Below are 18,833 nucleotides of genomic sequence, written 5' to 3' on the forward strand. Positions count from 1 at the left end.
TGCAACTCTGTTTATTCCCAGGTTTATTCCTGGTGCTGGGCGGAAAAGTCTAATGTTGTGTTTGTGTGTGTCTGTGCAGTTAGACAGATTTAAGGAGCCGCCAGCGTTCGGGCCAATGTGCGATCTGATCTGGGCCGATCCAGGCGAAGATTATGGCAGTGAAAAGACCTCTGAGCACTTTAACCACAACTCGGTCCGAGGCTGCTCGTACTTTTTCAGGTGAAGAATCATTTGTAACGAATGTCTTGCTTGTGATAGCACCATGAGATTTGTACTGTAAAGCTCTAAAACTTGAATTTCAATGGACAGAACAATTCGAATCCAAGTTTAGATTTTGAGCTATTGAGGTTTCGATTCAACCTATTTATTTTACATAAATGGTCTAACAGGATAACACCTATGGAACCTCAGTAATACAAAGAAATGTAGCTGGAAATCTGCGATTACGGGGGCCAAGCAGCACTGATTAAAGAAGGAAGGCATTGAAACCACCAGTGTTGAGGGCCAAACTTCTGAGGATGTGGTATTGCCTCGCTTCCTTGGTTTGGTGGCAATACATAGATGTGTTTCTGAGATGTGTCCTCCTAACCAGTTTGGTGGATGTGCTGTCAGATTCAGTTTATGGACGAAACATCCAAGAAAATAATTAGTGTCATGAGGTTGTGATCCCCATTTTGAGATAGTTGGGGAAAAAATATTTAGGAGAGGAGGTTTTTCAGCCAAAGTCAAATGCCTCAACTACAGAGCTACCACTACACTTCTTACTCATGACCTTCTGATCAGGAGTCCATCTCAACCACTGAGCCACTTCACATCAACATGATATGTTCCCGGGAATCAACCTTTGGTGCCGGTTCCAGAGTGTCAGGAGGGTGAATGTAATTATATACAGGAGACATGAGTGTAGTAATAAACCAGTCATATTGAACCCAGTTTAGATCTCAGCATTTGACGGAGGTGGTAGCTTACTGGTTCAGGGTTTGGACTATGGAACATGAGGTCATGAGTTCAAATCTCAGCCACACCAAGCTGCAACTTGGTAAGTCATGCCGGATAAGTGTAAATTTGTCGTAAGTGTAAATTTAAAAGCGACGATTTTTTAAGATCGGCTTTGCAAAAGATTTGTCATTCTGAATCTCTGGTAGATATCTCTGATTCGAGACTGGGTCCTGAAAAACAAAGTGCTGACCTGTTTCCCAGAGATGCTTCGAGCAAAATATCCACCAAAAATGAACACCCAGCCACGTTAAAGGATTTTCTGGCTGATTTTTTTTGGCGTGAGGCGCTTGTTTGGAAAAGCTAAGTGTGAAGGATAGAGCTAGTCATGCAACTCTTTTTTCTCTTGCAGTTATCCTGCAGTCTGTGATTTTTTGGCAAACAACAACCTGCTGTCAGTGATAAGAGCGCACGAAGCTCAGGACGCAGGGTAAGTGCCTGTGATCGTCTGTGTGAACTTTTTGTCTCTGTGTGTGTGTGTGTGTGTGTGTGTGGTGGCACAGTGATGCTACACTCTGTTTCATCCTTAACAGGCCAAATTGGACTCTCCGACAATTAGGCATAATTGACAGAACTGAGCTCATTTCTGTCAGACATGTGGAACATGTGTGGGTGTGCTCAAGCCTGTGTGTGTGTGTGTGTGTGTGTGTGAGAATACGTGACTGTCACAGCCCTCAACTAGCCTCGCTCATTTCCCCTCTACAGGTACAGGATGTACAGGAAAAGCCAGACGACTGGCTTCCCTTCGTTAATCACCATTTTCTCTGCTCCTAATTACCTCGACGTGTACAACAACAAAGGTACTTGCGTGACACTTTCACTCACTTCTGTGCTAAAAACCCGGCTCGGGCTTGTTCAGGCACTCGCATGTTTCGTCTGTTTTCCCTTTTGTTTTGTATACAGTTCCAGCTAGTCTGTATTTTCTTTGCAACAAGGTAATGTCATGTCGTGTTGTCAATAAAAAACTACCTGAGGACATGAAATAGGAGCAGTGTGTAATGTTTCATCAGTACTTAAAAGTGTATTGAATGTTTGGTAACACAACTACTTTAGTTCCCATTATGCAAATTACCACCAAATCATGCCTTTCCAGATTTTTCTCGAATAGAAGCCTCAGGAACATTTTTTTTGTAGACTTCGTAAGTAAGGGACCACTGTACCTGTTTTGACCCAGTTTGAAGAATAAATTACCAGAGAACTTTAGCGCAGACTCATTAGTACACTGTGTTTATGCTAGCAATATTGATGGGTTTTTTTTTTTTGGTTGGTGCCACATCTTTACCCCGTTCCCTTCTCCCAGCTGCTGTCTTGAAGTACGAAAACAACGTCATGAACATCCGGCAGTTTAACTGCTCGCCGCATCCGTATTGGCTGCCCAATTTCATGGACGTGTTCACCTGGTCGCTGCCCTTCGTCGGCGAGAAAGGTATCGGCAGAACATCAGCTTTCTGATTGGCTGGAATACAGCACAGTGTTCAGGCTTGGGGAGGTGTGTGTGTGTGTGTGTGTGTGTGTGTGTGTGTGTGTGTGATTTTATATATATATATATATATATATATATATATATATATATATATATATATATATATATATATATATATATATATATATATATGACACAATATATATATATTCCGATTTAATGCATTGATTTAAAAAGTGTCCACTGGATTCAAGTTGGCATTTGTATCACGATGCATCGCATATTTGCATGATATTTGCATATAATTATTAGCAGATGCGCTATACTTTTATATGATATCATTCTCTCAGCACCGCTGCTGCTACGTGAATACGACGCCTCGCAACGCTACGGAGACCGAGGCGTGTCCCGAGAGTCACATAGAATACAGAATAACATGGCAGAGGTAGAGCTGTAACTTCCTGCAGACACAACAGGAAAAGAAAGAGCTCCACCCCCAAAACACAGAAATAGAAAATGCCAACTGGAAAAACTATTTTTGGCTTGTTTTTTTGCTTTCCGTTGACCCAAGTGTGTGGTGATCTGTGTGTCTTTAGTGACTGAGATGCTGATTAACGTACTGAACATCTGCTCGGATGACGAGCTCATGTCCGAGGGAGATGACCTGTATGAAGGTATCGGAGAGAAATCTGTAAACGAACATAAACACACACACACACTAATAAAATCTCACTTGTTCTGATTTACCATTTTTATGGAGGTATCAGTACCTCAGATCAGTATTAGGCCTTCAGATGAATATGTTCCTGGATGGGATTGTGGTTGGAGTGAAGGTGTGTGCAAGGGGAAATCAAGTTCTCAAGGGCTTGATCAAGGGGAGGGTTTATGTTTAGGCCACACCCACTTCCCAGATACAGCTGTAGATTCAGTAGCGTTGTGTTACACTGCTAGTTTGAATAATATCAAGTGATTTGTGTGTGTTTTTAGGTGGAGCTCCAGCAGCTCGTAAGGAGGTGATCCGAAATAAAATCCGTGCCATCGGCAAGATGGCCAGAGTTTTCTCCGTTCTTAGGTTGGTTCCGAGTTTCTATAGTTTAGATGAAACAGGTTGCAGCTCCTCACCTTTGTATCTGCCGTATAAATTATTATTTTGTTTTGTCTGATACCTGAGTTTTCTCGAGTTCATCTGAACATTTGTCTGGTCAGCTATTGGCTCTCGCTCGGCTGTCGTCTGGGAGGGAGGTCTCTTTACTGAAACGGGACCCAGAGTTGAAAATAGATTTTACTGTTTATAAATGAAAAGTGGAGCTCGAATGCACACAATGGACTTTTGTCTGAGAGCCCGTGCTCACGCACATATAGACCCAAACACACACACACACACACACACACACACACACACACACAAGCTTGTCCATTAGGAATAATGAGGCAGCATCGATGAGTCATGAGCGAAAGTAGCTGGATAATTAATTACATTAGACATGAGTGCAGAGAGAGAGAGAGAGAGAGAGAGAGAGGAGGGTGAAGAGGAGAATAGCAGTGAAGGAGAGGAAAACAGGGTGGATGAGAGGAAACTAGTGTGGAGGAAAGGATGGTGGATGAGAGAAGGATGGAGGAGAAAAGAGGATAGTGGAGGATAGGACAGTACAATGGGGGAGGATGGAGTAGAGGAGAGGATGTGGAGGAGAGAAGGGTGAAGGAGAGGAGTGATGGGTAGAGGAGGGGAGAGGATAATGGAGGAGATGATGGTGGATGAGAGGATGGTGGAGGAGGTGCTGTGCAATCTTTTCTTCTGGATAGTCAGGATGTTGAAATGACCATTTAGCCCCTCTTACTCCTGTCATGCTAATTAAATTCTGTGAATGTAGTGCTAATGAGCCTTTTGTGTGTGTGTGTGTGTGTGTGTGTGTGTGTGTGTGTGTGTGTGTGTGTGTGTGTGTGTGCGCGCACTCAGAGAGGAAAGCGAGAGTGTTCTGACCCTTAAAGGACTGACCCCGACTGGAACTCTACCTCTGGGAGTGCTGTCTGGAGGCAAACAGACTTTACAGAACGGTTAGTGTGTGTGTGTGTGTGTGTGTGTGTGTGTGTGTGTGTGTGTGTGTGTGTGTGTGTGTGTGTGTGTGTGTTATGGAATCTTTATTTATGTAAATCAAATGAACGCAATAGAAACAGATTGAATATTTTGCCCTCTGATCTTCACACAAAACCTGGGTGATAGTGTGATGACTCATATGGCCACTAGAGGGCAGATCAGAGCCTAAAACTTTTCTACTCATCAGGTGTTTAATGTAAAAATCGAGCTGATTTGGATTTTGGTTCTGGAAAACGCAGCTTAGATCTTCCTCGTAAGTCGAATCATCTTACAGCTTCGGGGCTTACAAGATTCATTTCCAGCAGTAAGATGGAGATCAATTAATCAATCAATAAGTAAATGGTAAAATAAAGAAAATATGAATTCAATCATATTCAACATTCATCAATGCATATTAATCAAGTGATTTAATATCAGTATTGCATAATTATTTCATAAATATTTCTTGATCTGTGTATTAGCATTCATTTTAGTTTAGCATGGGGTCTTAAGCAAAATATGGCTTTATTTAGTTAGCTTGTTTGTTTGTTTGTTTATTTATTTATTTAAATTTACTTTTATTTATTTATTTATTTTAATCCCGTGGCAATAAATTTGTTTTCTTTGAAGAAAAATGTACTTTGTATTGCAATCTGTGGAAAATAAACGGAACAAATTTGGTGCATTTAATTGCCATATTACATCAAAATGCAAAAACAAATATAGAAATAAAAAAAATCCATTAAAAAAATGTAATAAAAATACATTTCAAATTACTCAAAACATTCAAAAACGTCTTTGAGCTTTGGTTTAAATCTTCTACTTTTTCTGTGTTACTTGTCCAGAGCTCTCCAGAGTTTAGCGGGTGGTGCGTCATTAATAATGGTTTGTGGGGAAACACGGTGCTCCGCCTGTAGTTAAACGGATTAAACGGTTTTGTACATTTGAAACATTTCTGTATTTGAATAACTCAAGTTACTCAGGGAATCGTTTTAGCCTGAACATGAAACGGCGGCTTTCTTTGTTTATCTGTTCATTTATTTATCCATTAATTTTTCTGTTTGTTTGTTAACTTATTTGTTAATTTATAAATTTTTGACATTTTTTTTCTTGATTTTATTTTTTTTTCTTTTTCAGTTTTTTCTTTTTATTTGTATTTTTTTATTATAGTAATAAAAAAGCAGAAACTGTGAACTTCATGTGGTAATTTTTCTCTCGTTCATGAACGTGTGTGTGAAGCCCGACACACACCTAACTATCATTTTGTTTCCCAACAAACAGTTCCCTGTTGCAGCAAACTCGCTGTTCCTGAGTGTGTTAATATCCCACTTCTGAAATTTGGTGTGTGTGTGTGTGTGTGTGTGTGTGTGTGTGTGTGTGTGTGTGTGTGTATAAAACACTGCATAACATACCAACGCTCACTGATGCAAGACATTAAAGATGTTGGCAAACTCTTTGGGCTGGAGTAAAAGAGAGAGGTTACTAAAGGTCACCGGTGTGGGCAAAAGTTTTGGGACACCTGAGCCCAAATCTCCACAAAATCTAGTGGAACGTCTTTCCAGAACAAAGGAAACTGGGGTGCAACGGGGTGTCGGTCAGGTGTCCACAAACTTTTGCCCACAAATCACGTATACATTTCGTGTACCCGTATTTCCGGAAAAAAAACTTTTTTGCTTGCCTTCACAAGATCTAACCTCAGCGACTCGCTCTTTCTCCTCTTTCTGCTCTTTTCTTGGGCTTTCTTGCTAACGCAGCCACGCTGCTGGCGAAGGAGGGCAAAGGTATTCTCGCCGCCTGTGCTGTGTCCTGTCCCGGTGTGTTGTGTTGTGTTGTGTTTGCATTGCCTTTTTGCTTGTTCCATGTACGTGATGTTGTGCATGGATTTCAGAACGCTCTCTCTCCTTCGTGTGAACGAAACGCCGACGAAAAAGGTGGCCATCACCAGTTTTATGTAAGGTTTCAAAGCGAACGCTTGTTGCCCACTGCTCAATTGCGAAGGGGTTCTAAACGAGCTGTATATAACCCTATATCTCCTCAGAGCTTATTAAAAGATCCAAAGAATATTAGCAAAATTGGAAACGAGGTCTAGGCGATGCTTTTTTTTATTTTTTTTTTATTATTTCATAAAGGAAGTGGTGGGGTTGCAGTGCAGCCGGAGGGCTTTTGGCTCCTGCTTCACTTCCTCTTCAAATTTATTCACCGAATGCAACAGTCCGCTCGAGCCAAGCTAATTCCCACGCTGCGCTCCGATTGGTGGAGGAGTGGCATCCTCTCAGCGCTGGTTATTTTCAGCCTCTAATCTCGTTACGTCAGCGCTCCATCTTAACACACACACACACATTTATCATGCATATCACACACACTGCAGACACGCAGTGTTAAAAGTGTCACTGCAGGAAGTTTCTGAGTCATCGAGCCACAGAGAGTGTGTTTGTGTGTGTGTGTGTGTGTGTGTGTGGGGGGGGGGGGGGGGGGGGGGTAAGATTATGGCCACAAATTAGAAATTTCTATTCACATGAGCGTCTGCATTCTTCTCAATTATAGTTCTGCTCAAAGCGTTTAATAAGTGTGCTCTGGGTTTATATATATATATATATAGTGAGAAAAATAATTTCTCCCACTTAGAAATCATGGAAGGGTCTGAAATTGTCATTGTAGGTGCATGTCCACTGTGAGAGACATAATCTAAAAAAAAAAATCCAGAAATCACAATATATGATTTTTTTAACTATTTATTTGTATGATACAGCTGCAAATAAGTATTTGAACACCTGAGAAAGTCAATGTTAATATTTGGTACAGGAGCCTTTGTTTGCAATTACAGAGGATCAAACGTTTCCTGTAGTTTTTCACCAGGTTTGCACACACTGCGGGAGGGATTTTGGCCCACTCCTCCACACAGATCTTCTCTAGATTAGTCAGGTTTCTGGCCTGTCGCTGAGAAACACGGACTTTGAGCTCCCTCCAAAGATTCTCTATTGGGTTTAGGTCTGGAGACTGGCTAGGCCACGCCAGAACCTTGATATGCTTCTTACAGAGCCACTCCTTGGTTATCCTGGCTGTGTGCTTCGGGTCATTGTCATGTTGGAAGACCCAGCCTCGACCCATCTTCAATGCTCTAACTAAGGGAAGGAGGTTGTTCCCCAAAATCTCGCAATACAAGGCCCCGGTCATCCTCTCCTTAATACAGTGCAGTCGCCCTGTCCCATGTGCAGAAAAACACCCCTAAAGCATGATGCTACCACCCCCATGCTTCACAGTAGGGATGGTGTTCTTGGGATGATACTTATCATTCTTCTTCCTCCAAACACGTTTAGTGGAATTATGACCCAAAAGTTCTATTTTGGTCTCATCTGACCACATGACTTTCTCCCATGACTCCTCTGGATCATCCAAATGGTAATTGGCAAACTTAAGACGTGCCTGGACATGTGCTGGTTTAAGCAGGGGAACCTTCTGTGCCATGCATGATTTCAAACCATGACGTCTTAGTGTATTACCAACAGTAACCTTGAAAACGGTGGTCCCAGCTCTTTTCAGGTCATTGACCAGCTCCTCCCGTGTAGTTCTGGGCTGATTTCTCACCTTCCTTAGGATCATTGAGACCCCACGAGGTGAGATCTTGCATGGAGCCCCAGTCCGAGAGAGATTGACAGTCATGTTTAGCTTCTTCCATTTTCTAATGATTGCTCCAACAGTGGACCTTTTTTCACCAAGCCGCTTGGCAATTTCCCCGTAGCCCTTTCCAGCCTTGTGGAGGTGTACAATTTTGTGTCTTTGGACAGCTCTTTGGTCTTGGCCATGTTAGTAGTTGAATTCTTACTGATTGTATGGGGTGGACAGGTGTCTTTATGCAGCTAACGACCTCAAACAGGTGCATCTAATTTAGGATAATAAATGTAGTTGAGGTGGACATTTTAAAGGCAGACTAACAGGTCTTTGAGGGTCAGAATTCTAGCTGATAGACAGGTGTTCAAATACTTATTTGCAGCTGTATCATACAAATAAATAGTTTAAAAATCATATATTGTGATTTCTGGATATTTTTTTTTTTTAGATTATGTCTCTCACAGTGGACATGCACCTACGATGACAATTTCAGACCCCTCCATGATTTCTAAGTGGGAGAACATGCAAAATAGCAGGGTGTTCAAATACTTATTTTCCTCACTGTATATATATATATATATATATATATATATATATATATATATATATATATATATATATATATATATATATATATATATATAAATATAAATGCTATTCCTTAGCATTAACAACAACTTCACACACTCTTTCGGCATCCAATAAGTTTGTTTCTTTAAACGTTCAACTTTGCCATTTCTCTTGTTGAACTTGCCGAATGTGTTCTGGAAAATTCTTGTGATCCACTTCATCCCAGAGCAGTTCAATAGGATTTAGGTGCGGCGACTGGGCAGGTCGTTTCATGATAACAGTCCAGACGACTGTTTACTCTGTAAATAACGCTTACAGAGTTCAGACGTGAAGCTGATGAAGGCCAATGAGCCGCAGTTCAGACGGAACTGAATGGTGGAATGTTAGTGTGGAATGGGAGCTATGTTGGGTCCGTTTAATTTCCGGATTAAGTCTCCAAAACAACCCCAAACCAACATCTGCGGGGGAATATTGTTATGAGGGGAGTCTGATCACATCTTCTCTCTTGTTCTCTGTCTTACACAAGGTTTTCTGTTAGAGACAAAAATGTCCCATTTGGACTCCCATAACATTCCTTACTGTTTAATTCTTGTGTGTTTGTCACCATAGAAACATGTATATGTCTCTCGAAAACTATTTTTTTTGGCAGCCCCTGAATATATATATGATTTTTGAAAGAGCCCGAAACGTTTCAAGCATAAAAGAAAGTCATTATTGCCTTTTTTTTTTTTAATTAAAAAATTTTTTTTTTTTTTTTGTATTTACACCCAAAACTAACTAGCTAGCAATCTTCCAAACATGATCTTAGCCTAGCTAAGAACTGCGAACTGCTTCTTGAGCAAATATTTGCTTGCTAACATAAAATTTTATTCCCATGGTCATTCAACTTTGTGTTCAATTGTGTAAACCTTCTTTCAGCATGCTTTTGGGTAAACGTGTTTACGTTCAGCCGTGAAATGTTGAATAAGTCGGTTACGCAATATGGACAAAGGTTTGTGGACACCTGACCTTAAGCACGTCCATGGTATATAACATTCCACATTTACTCTCCACTCTTCTGGGACGATGTTCACTGGAGTGTGCTTGTGGAGATTTATGTAGGTGATGTAGGTGAGATCCAATCATCATGTTCAATAGGGTTGAGGGTCAGAGCTCAAGAGCATTCCACTTAAGATCTTCCAACACTTTTCCAACCCATGTCAAGCAGATCTTCATGGAGCTGGCTTTGTGCACAGGGGCATTGTCATGCAGGTTTTGGGCCTCACGGTTTAAGTAAAGAGAGAATTTAACGCTAACGCATCCAGATTTGAATTGAGTGCCTCCATATTTGATATACAAGTTTATGGAAGAACCACATTTGGATGGAAAAGGCAGGTGTCCCAATACTTTTGTCAGCATGGTGGATCTGGACTTGATGGAAAGTTGTGTTGCAGCTGGATAATATTGCGGACGTTATAAAAGGTTTGTCGATAATCCCATGTTTCTCCTCTCAGCTATCCAGGGCTTCTCCCCAACACGGAAAATCCGCAACTTCGAGGAGGCACGTGGCCTCGACCGGATAAACGAGCGCATGCCGCCGAGGAAGGATGGCCAGCGCACTCCAGGCACGACTGTGAACGAGAAGAACGGCACAGATGGGGCGGTGTAAAAAAAAAAAAAAACTCCTCCCACCTTCTCCTCTTCAAATACAGTGTTCATTCTCTCTCTTTTAAGCTTCGGAGACAGAACAGGAAAAACTGAGACCACAGGACCTCCAGATAGAGAGATGGAGAAAAGGAGACAGATGGTAAATCACTCATCACAAGACTGTAATTATTCAAAAACGAAATGTATCGAATATTAGATGTACGTGTTAGCAGTGTTTTTAACCAACGAACGAGACACTCCGGATCTTCTTGCAGCACCGTCTGTTTAAACCTCTACAAGTACGATTTCTTTCTTTTCTTTTCTTAACCTTGTTGGACACGGATGATCAGAAGATGAAGGTTTTTCTACGTCGAATGTTTACGCTCGCTAGGGGATCATGGGGTTCCAGACAATTCAGTACAAAGCTATAATGGGGTGGAAGGGCGGGGCTTTAAAAACCTTTTCCGAATTTGCAGGTTTCGAAAGTCAAATGAATGAATTCGAACTCGATAAAAAGAAGAGAATTTATCTTTTAGATTCAAACATATGAAGTTCAGGCCACCCCCCACCTCCCCACTGGCCCTACCAACAAAAAGAAAAGATTGGCAGGTAGCCATCTTTGGAAGATGTATTTTGGTGGTAGCTATTTAGCCAAATTGACTATACTAACCCTGGGGAATTTCTTTATTTATAAAAAAAAAAAAAAAAGGGGGATCCTCACCGCCAAAACGATTTCCTTGAAGTATTTTTAATTGTGAAAGCTTCTCTGACTCAGTGTTTTATTCTATTGTATGTATATGTGTGTGTGTTGGGGGTGGGGGGTTTTGACACCACATCGACGGTCGTCATGGTGTCGAGGCAAACGACGTCTGTTTTCGAAGAGAATTGTCAGTTTTTGATATTTTTTATGTTTTCTGTTCGATCGTATTACGGGAGACTTTTTAAAGACTGAATATATATGAAATGTATTGGTGTTGAGAAAAAAAAAAAGAAAAAATTCTAAAAAGACAAAATGCCTGCCGTTCACAATAGCATTGAGTGTTTTTCTAAATCTATTGGAAATATTTTCTTTTCCCTTCAATTCTCTTGGTACATTCTTTACTTTTAATAACGTTGATGGTACTGTATCTTGTGATACCTGCTGTTGTGCGCAATGTAAGATGATAAACTGTGTTTGGATTCTTTTCTCCGTTGTTTTGGATTTGCCTGGTTAGCACACTGTACCTCCTCGTTCCAGACTGGCTGACGGGAAAAAAAATGGCCCGGTCAGGCCTGAACTTTGCTGGAAAGCCTGTATACCTCTTGCGTCTGCATAAACTGGACAACATAAGGCTTCGCCCATTGTTTCACCGTGATTTGGTTTGGACAAACCAGACGCTTCCCAAATAGATGTTCTACATAACCAAATGTCCAATATGTAGACCTCCTAGTTGTGGTAGCCACCTTTTTTTTTTTTTTGCCCTTGTCGATAAGGTTTTAGGCAAAAAGAGCTCCTGGTGGATAAGCTAATGATTTTATGAGGTACATTTATTGTATATGTACATTAGCGAGTTGAAAATAGTTAAAAATATTTGGAGGCGCTCAAGGTGTATTAAAGGTGTATTTTTATTTATTTATTATTATTGTATTACAGACCTATTGATAAAACGGTTGAAAAATGCCCATTTATGAATTTATTTCCAAAAACAACTTGGACCATGATCCTGGTTGAGAACATGCCAAGAGTGTGCAGGATCTGGAGTATTGTATATTTGAACTCGGAAATGGTTTGCACCTTTTTGAACACATCTCCATGTATGGCTCGCTGATGCGCTATTAGAAACGAGTGCAAACGAAACACATTTTGAGTACAAACTTTCGCTTTGTTAAAAGAACACTCCACATGGTTTGGCAGATTTCAGCTTCTTCTTCACATGGAACTCAAATGAATGGGTGAATTCATGTGATGTACCTCAGGGTTCACAACATGGCCCTTTTTTCTTCTTCAAAGATTGAGTTGTTTGTTTGATTTTTTTTCTTTCCTTATTGTTGTATGAAGGAAATGATTTCCCCATGCCCTGCTCTACCTTCTAATACTGGATGAAAGTAGGGTCCGAATGTCACTGGTCCTCATTTGCACTGTATAGAGTGTAGGTAAGTATGAGAAACTCTCGGTTTTGAAGCGCATGTTGTACACTACAAATACATGTCTCTGATTTAAATAAAAAATATGTAACCATGAGTAATTCCTTCTCTCAGATATGTGTAAAGTGAAGCCACCAGTTCATTCTTGATTTTATGTCGATGATTCACTTGAGAGAGGAAAAAAAAAACGAGAAATAAAACGAAATACTGAGTGACACTGTGTAAGCGGTCGTAATTAGCTTGTTTGATTTTTGAATGCATCGGAATGCTAGATTTATTCAAAAAAATTTATTTAAAGTATCTCTGGATGACTATGTCTGCCAAATGCCAGAAATGTGAATTCACTCATTTATTTAATAAATTAAATAAAACCACAATTTCACAATACTGTAACCTTTGAAATTTCAACAAAAGTACATTAAATGCTAAACAAAATATATAATTTTATATAATTATTATAATTTTTATATTATAATAATATAGAAAATGTGTGGTGGCCATTAAAATAAAATTGCCCCCTGGTCGCACCCTTGATTTATACTTTTCTTTTCTTTCTTTTTTTTTTTTTTTTATACAAACCTCAGTGTTGCATTTCCATCACTGGTGCTTTGGGTGTTCTGTAACATTTTGTACTGCAAACTATATTTCAAAAACTGTTTGCAAAAGGATTTGGCAAGCCTGGCTGTTCCAAACTGACAGTTCCTTCAGAGAAATGCACATCAAAAAATAAATAAATAAAATAATTTTTTTTTTTTTGCTTGATGTCATTACAGTTGTTTTTGTATAGCAGCCTTTGTTTTTGCAGTGTAATGTTGAATGGAAGAGTTTGAGGAAACAAGCGTTTTATTTCTTGGACTTTACAGAATGAAAGGCAGCAAAATGTGATTTTTGTTATTAAGTGCTTTAGTTATTGAAAAAAAAATGTTATAGTAAAAAAAAAAAAAACAATCTGAATACAGCATCATTTATTGCACACAAATGTCCTACATATACTGTAGCATCTACACTGACCTACATTCAGATTCTTGGCACTCTAGTAGGAAAATAAATAAGTACGTAAAGGAAATGCTCAGATAGTAGATGGTGTAGCGTGGTTTCAATTAGTTAGATTTTTAAAACTGATTTGCAGTTCGCAGCAAACATCAAAACCAACAGTGGTTTAACCCAGAATGGTCACCACAGAGAGAAATTGGGGGCAAGTCAAAGTTGAGCAGAGAAAGTTCTACGAATTAACTGTGTTTAGCGATGACGAAAGTATGAGCGCTTCCACTTTTTTATGGTTCCTGGACAGTATGGTCAAGTGGATTGTTGGCAGGGGATTCTGGTACAATAGCTCTCGATCTATTACAAAAGACATGACCCTTCTTGTAACCATAATATTCCTGGAGTTCACTGGAGGAACGCTAAGGCCCGTCCGTTGTGGACTGATCTGGGTCTCGACATGATGGTTGATTGATTCAAGTGACTCATTCAGCGTTAATTCAGGATTAGTCTCGTTGGCAAAACAGCTCCGGAATTTTCCTGGCATACAATCAGTTTTTTCTTTTCAAGCCTCTAGGGTGCAAGACAGAAGATTTCAGTAACACCCACCTGAACGCCTATGAAGTTTAAGTATACCAGGCAGTTCTGGCAAATTTGCTTGATTTTTGCCCAATTAGTTCTTCTCAACTTCCATGAACTTCTAATCTAAATTATACTCGGTGCTAAATTTGTTCCGCACGTCGATTCCAGCTGGGGTCCTTTTTTCATGCCCTTGGTGGAGGCGGTGCCGGTCTCAGAGCCTAGAAGTAAAGAATATAGGTTCATCAGTGATTTTATCTTGCAAAACATCTCATTCTGAAAACATTTCCGCATATTATATGTTTGGTAAATGAATAAGCGAGGTAACATTTTATTTTTTTATCTTGCAATCATTAACGATCTGCCGATTACCTTGTGTGCCGCTCTGAAGTCGGTATGCAGGATCAAGGGAGGGGCAGATGGTTTAGATGGAGGTGGTGGCGGAGGACCTTTAGGATGGATCACCTATAAAAATATATTTATATGCACATTAATGGACCACAGTCTTATTTTGTCACGCAATATGAACAAGAAAGACGTTGGACTTTACCGTGGGTGGGATTTGATTGGGGACTTTGGCCCTTGACTGGTTTGAGTAAATGTGAGTTACCGAGTCTTTCACTTGGACCTGAACACTGGAGGAGAGATTACAGCATTATTTGGATGATAAAAGCATTATGGTACCAAACTAGTTCTACAGGGATATTTATGGTTTGGATGTATGCCAACTCACCCAGTTTGACGGGGAAGATTCTTTCGACGTTTCATACAAAATATGCCCAGTCCAATTAAAATAGCTCCCAACACAATGCAGACTGCCACGATTATGCCTATCTGTACACCTAAGAAAAAAAATCCCAGAAGGTGCCATTTTATTTATCTCAACATTTCTGCCAGGTGTATTATAAAAGCTGGTAGAAGTAGTGTTCACGAATCCAAGAACAACAGCACCTTCAATGGTTATACACAAGTGTACATTTGTGGTGTATTATGGTTATACATTCACAAGGCCTCTAAATTTGATGTGGACTATGGCCTATTTATTTCATTTACATTGTACTGTATAAGCCTTGTTTAGAAACTGGGATCTACACATGTGGAAATGCAAGTAAACCCTACCTGTAGATGTTCCAGTGGCCTTGTCACAGTTGGGTGGCAGCCAGCCGGGTTCACAGCTGCATTCCAGCTTGTGATTACATACCTGCAGGACACATGCTTGCTTTTATTATGACTGTATCTTTCTTCTATGTTTATGTAAGATATCGCATTTTTGAGCAAACTTACCCCATTGCCCTTGCATTTGGCTGAGCAGTTTGTTGCCTTGTAGGCAACTTCTAAGCTCACACACTGGTTCTGACTACACACCTGAAACAGGTAAGGAAGTATTCCTCGTCAAGGGTATTAAGGGTGTGTGGTGTGGGGTAACAGTGGATATTTTTTTACTTTATTTATAAATGGAACATCTGGGCATATTTGGTATATTGTAATGCTTAAATTAATAGACTAGATTCAGCTAGAACAATATTGATTTAATTGACAATAATCTATCAAGCCATGCATCTGCATTGTTTTTTTGTTTTGTTTTTTTCTATTACCTTCTCCTCATCACACTTCGTTCCAGGATCCACTTGGCCAAAGTCACTGTCACGGTCACCGTAGAAAGTGGCTTTGCAGGCTTTGAACTGAACGAGACGGCCGTAGTTTGGGTTATCCTGGCCTTGTTCACAGAAAAGCTTCCCACACATAACATCCCTAAAGGTACAAATGTCTGAGATTTATAGTGTGCACATGGGGTGTAAGGAGGTGTTTGTAAAATCTGTTGGAACTAGTGGACATGTAATAGTTTTAGTGTATGGTTCTTGGACTCACTGGCTCTGGCACCCAGTATACTGATCGTTGGTGGGCCGGGTACAGTAGGCATAGTATGTTCCTCTTGTGTTCTGATTATAGCAGTAGGAACTCGCTACTACAGAAGCTGAGAGAGAATAAAATGTCAACTTGGAACAATACTTAAATTATATATATATAAAAAAAATACTAGCTGTGAAATTTCTACTTACTTGTCCCCCACATTTTGACACACTGGTCTTGCCGCTGAGGGCACTGCCCATTGTAACAGTAGCCATTACCGTTCTTGCATGGCAGTCCATTCACAACAAAGACATCCTCGGGGCAAGAGCTTGAATCACCCGTGCAATATTCTGGGAGGTCGCACTCATCATGCCTGGCACGACACATCTGGGTGGCATCAGCAATCTAGCCATTGTGGACAAATAAAAGATAAAAGTATCTATACCAAAAATCAGTTACAGCACAATTACCAAAGACTGGTAGACTATTCTCTCCCAAAACAGTAGGCTATTTCTAAACCCATGTGATGTTCACTCCCAAGACAGGTAACCAATTCCACATAAGTAGCCAAAGTTGGTAATACCTTCCCCAGACTGGTAAGCAATTCCCCCCTCAGATGGATGACCAAAATGCACTTAAATCATGAGTATTCCCTCCCAAAACAGGTAAGCTATTCCCTTTCTAGGCAGGTAACAAATTCTTACCCAAGACGAGTAGCCAGTTCTCTTTCAAGACAAGTATCTAATACCATCCCAAGCAAATTGCTTTTTCCCTTCCCAGGCTGGTAACCAATTTCCACCAATATGTGTAACTAAATTCCACTCAAGACATTGAGAATTCCTTCTTAAAACAGGTAAGCTATTGTCTTTCAAGGCTGGTAACACATTCTCACCCATGATGGGTAGCCAGTTCTCTTCCCAGGCAAGAAGCTAATTCCCTACCAGGAAAAGTTGCTAATTACTTCCCCAGATTGGTAACCATTTGCCACTCAAGTCATAATGAGTATTTCCTCCCAAAACAGGTAAGTCACTGCTTTTCAAGGCAGGTAACAATCTTTTTTTTACCCAAGATTGCTGCACTTATGAATTCTTACCTTACAGTTATTACAGCACTCCCCTTCAGCACATACTGCCCCCTTTGCCAGTTTACATGAGGTGGCATTGCAGCATGGGTTTGTGCACTCCTGCGAACACAAATGGGTTACATATACTGTAGGTAAATAGTGGTCTCAACTAGTGACATCTAGAACCTTTAAGTGGATGGGCTACAACAAAAAAAGACCACATTGTATAAAGTCCAGATGGTGTTTTTTTTTACAACATCTTCAGCTGTCCAAATTGAGCAGGTCTGGATTTCAGTATTCAGAGCACTGGTCCAGGCTAAATTTGTACTTCTTATTTCCAAAAACGAGAGCCAAAAATGGCTTGTATATAAAATTAAATCAGAAGATATACATTTGTACAAGAATTGGCAGTTTCAGGGCTTTTACACCCTGTATGTATTTTCCTAAATAAAGATGATTGCCCTATAGTGGTGCCAATACTTAAGACAAAGAAACCAATGCCAGTCTAAACCTATAATGAAATGTTATAAGCACTCACCCAGGAAACCAAGATGAAGAAAAGCATGTATTTGATGTGTTTTTCAAAGCCTTCAGTTCCCATGATTGCACCCTTTTTCAGTGCAAAGTTTCCCTGTTCAACACTAGAACACTGAATGAAGGGAATAGCTTCTGACCATACAAAAGACCACAGGATTTATGAGTCTTAAGTTTGTGTTCTTTTAGAGAATGTCCAGCCCCCAATGCCTCTTTATCCACTGGGAATGTGGGACACTCCAAAATAAAGGTGTGTATAAATAAAACAAGTACGGCGTTTTGAAGGCAGACATGTAAAAAAAATTACCTGTGCACCATACGTGAGTGAAACCGGCATTGTTTTGTCATAATTGTTTTCCAAGCCTATTTGTCCATATTGAGAAGTTCTAGCGATCGGAAATTGCCACACACTTGGCAACCATTCACACAAACGTTTCACGTTCTGCATGAAAATGTAATCCCTGCCTCTGGGTTTAGAGATGAGGCTGAGAGATGCAACACTGTTGCATCAATACTATTATACTACGAACAACAGTTGAAATTTTCAGTTTGAGAAGCTGTGTTTAGTAAAGAAAATTCAGCAACGCTGCATCGGTTTAACCACCCTCTCAACACATAGCGGGCTGATTTGTCTGATATTGAAAGGAGTCCCAGCTTTGACACACATTGCATAGATGGGCCTGAGCTTGTCCACAGCATTTTTCAGCCCGAGATGTTTGAATCTGGAGGAATGTAGTTTGAAACCTGTCTAGACATACAGAACTGACTAGTTTGAAAAGCAACTGACAACAGGAATGTGTGGGGTTCATTTTTTTTGTATTAAGGACATTCCAAGTAGAAAAATGGACTAATAAGTGGTAGCTTAGTGATTAAGGCTTTTGGTTGAAAGGTTGTAAGTTCAAATTCCAGCACCACCAATCTTACGTTCTTGGGCCTCTTAACTGCTCTGTTGTACAGATTAGATAATTGTGTGTTGCTTTGGATAAAAGCGTCTGCCAATTCCCATAAATGCACATCAAGTTATAATAGTTTGATAAGAATGATTGAGATTCCAACCAACTTGAAGATCAAAGCCAGTTGTTTCATCAGCTTGAGTTGATTATTTTCTCATAGCAGCATGTCCAATGTCTAAAGCATTTCCTGAAGTGAAGAAATTAACAAATTACCGCCACAGATCCACAGTCGCAGTCCTCTCCGATCTCCTGGAAGCCGTTGCCACAAACGGCAGGCTGGATCAATGCTTTGGATTGGGGTTTGTTCAGAAGACAATCGGGGTTCCGTGTGTTCAGGTACTGCTCAAAGTTGTTAAAGCTGCAGCTGCTGAAAAGCTGCGGGATGTTGTAGCTGCGAAAGACAGGAATGGAAAAAATCAGGAAAAAGATTTTGTGGATTAGATTGTTCTC

At 40.2% G+C, this 18,833-nt stretch overlaps 2 protein-coding genes across 7 annotated transcripts in view; one reads left to right on the forward strand and one right to left on the reverse strand.

Moving 5' to 3' along the window:
• ppp3cca (protein phosphatase 3, catalytic subunit, gamma isozyme, a) overlaps positions 1 to 12,637 on the forward strand; it is a 29,258-nt gene extending 16,621 nt beyond the window's left edge. For 2 of the 6 annotated variants that reach the window (XM_083526393.1, XM_083526390.1), the window contains 8 exons: positions 80 to 219; positions 1,349 to 1,426; positions 1,702 to 1,796; positions 2,297 to 2,422; positions 3,016 to 3,093; positions 3,407 to 3,491; positions 4,377 to 4,474; positions 10,166 to 12,637. In XM_083526393.1, the coding sequence (XP_083382519.1) occupies positions 80 to 219; positions 1,349 to 1,426; positions 1,702 to 1,796; positions 2,297 to 2,422; positions 3,016 to 3,093; positions 3,407 to 3,491; positions 4,377 to 4,474; positions 10,166 to 10,320 (855 nt within the window). In that variant the 3' untranslated portion in view covers positions 10,321 to 12,637. Of the gene's footprint in view, positions 1 to 79; positions 220 to 1,348; positions 1,427 to 1,701; positions 1,797 to 2,296; positions 2,423 to 3,015; positions 3,094 to 3,406; positions 3,492 to 4,376; positions 4,475 to 6,247; positions 6,275 to 10,165 lie in introns of all 6 variants that reach the window. The other 4 variants (XM_083526394.1, XM_083526391.1, XM_083526392.1 and 1 more) reach the window with 3 other exon arrangements.
• Positions 12,638 to 13,019: 382 nt separating this feature from the next.
• The window catches only part of adam28 (ADAM metallopeptidase domain 28), a 36,612-nt gene continuing 30,798 nt past the window's right edge, over positions 13,020 to 18,833 (reverse strand). The window contains exons 33-44 of the mRNA XM_083527546.1: positions 18,597 to 18,774; positions 17,435 to 17,581; positions 16,927 to 17,016; positions 16,043 to 16,238; positions 15,852 to 15,957; positions 15,578 to 15,734; positions 15,267 to 15,347; positions 15,102 to 15,183; positions 14,716 to 14,824; positions 14,533 to 14,617; positions 14,355 to 14,447; positions 13,020 to 14,203 (exon numbers count right to left, since the gene is read on the reverse strand). Of these exons, the coding sequence (XP_083383672.1) occupies positions 14,168 to 14,203; positions 14,355 to 14,447; positions 14,533 to 14,617; positions 14,716 to 14,824; positions 15,102 to 15,183; positions 15,267 to 15,347; positions 15,578 to 15,734; positions 15,852 to 15,957; positions 16,043 to 16,238; positions 16,927 to 17,016; positions 17,435 to 17,581; positions 18,597 to 18,774 (1,360 nt within the window). The 3' untranslated portion in view covers positions 13,020 to 14,167. The remainder of the gene's footprint in view (positions 14,204 to 14,354; positions 14,448 to 14,532; positions 14,618 to 14,715; positions 14,825 to 15,101; positions 15,184 to 15,266; positions 15,348 to 15,577; positions 15,735 to 15,851; positions 15,958 to 16,042; positions 16,239 to 16,926; positions 17,017 to 17,434; positions 17,582 to 18,596; positions 18,775 to 18,833) is intronic.

This window comes from Silurus aristotelis (assembly GCF_946808225.1).
Source record: "Silurus aristotelis genome assembly, chromosome: 23".
Classification (NCBI taxonomy): Eukaryota; Metazoa; Chordata; class Actinopteri; order Siluriformes; family Siluridae; genus Silurus; species Silurus aristotelis.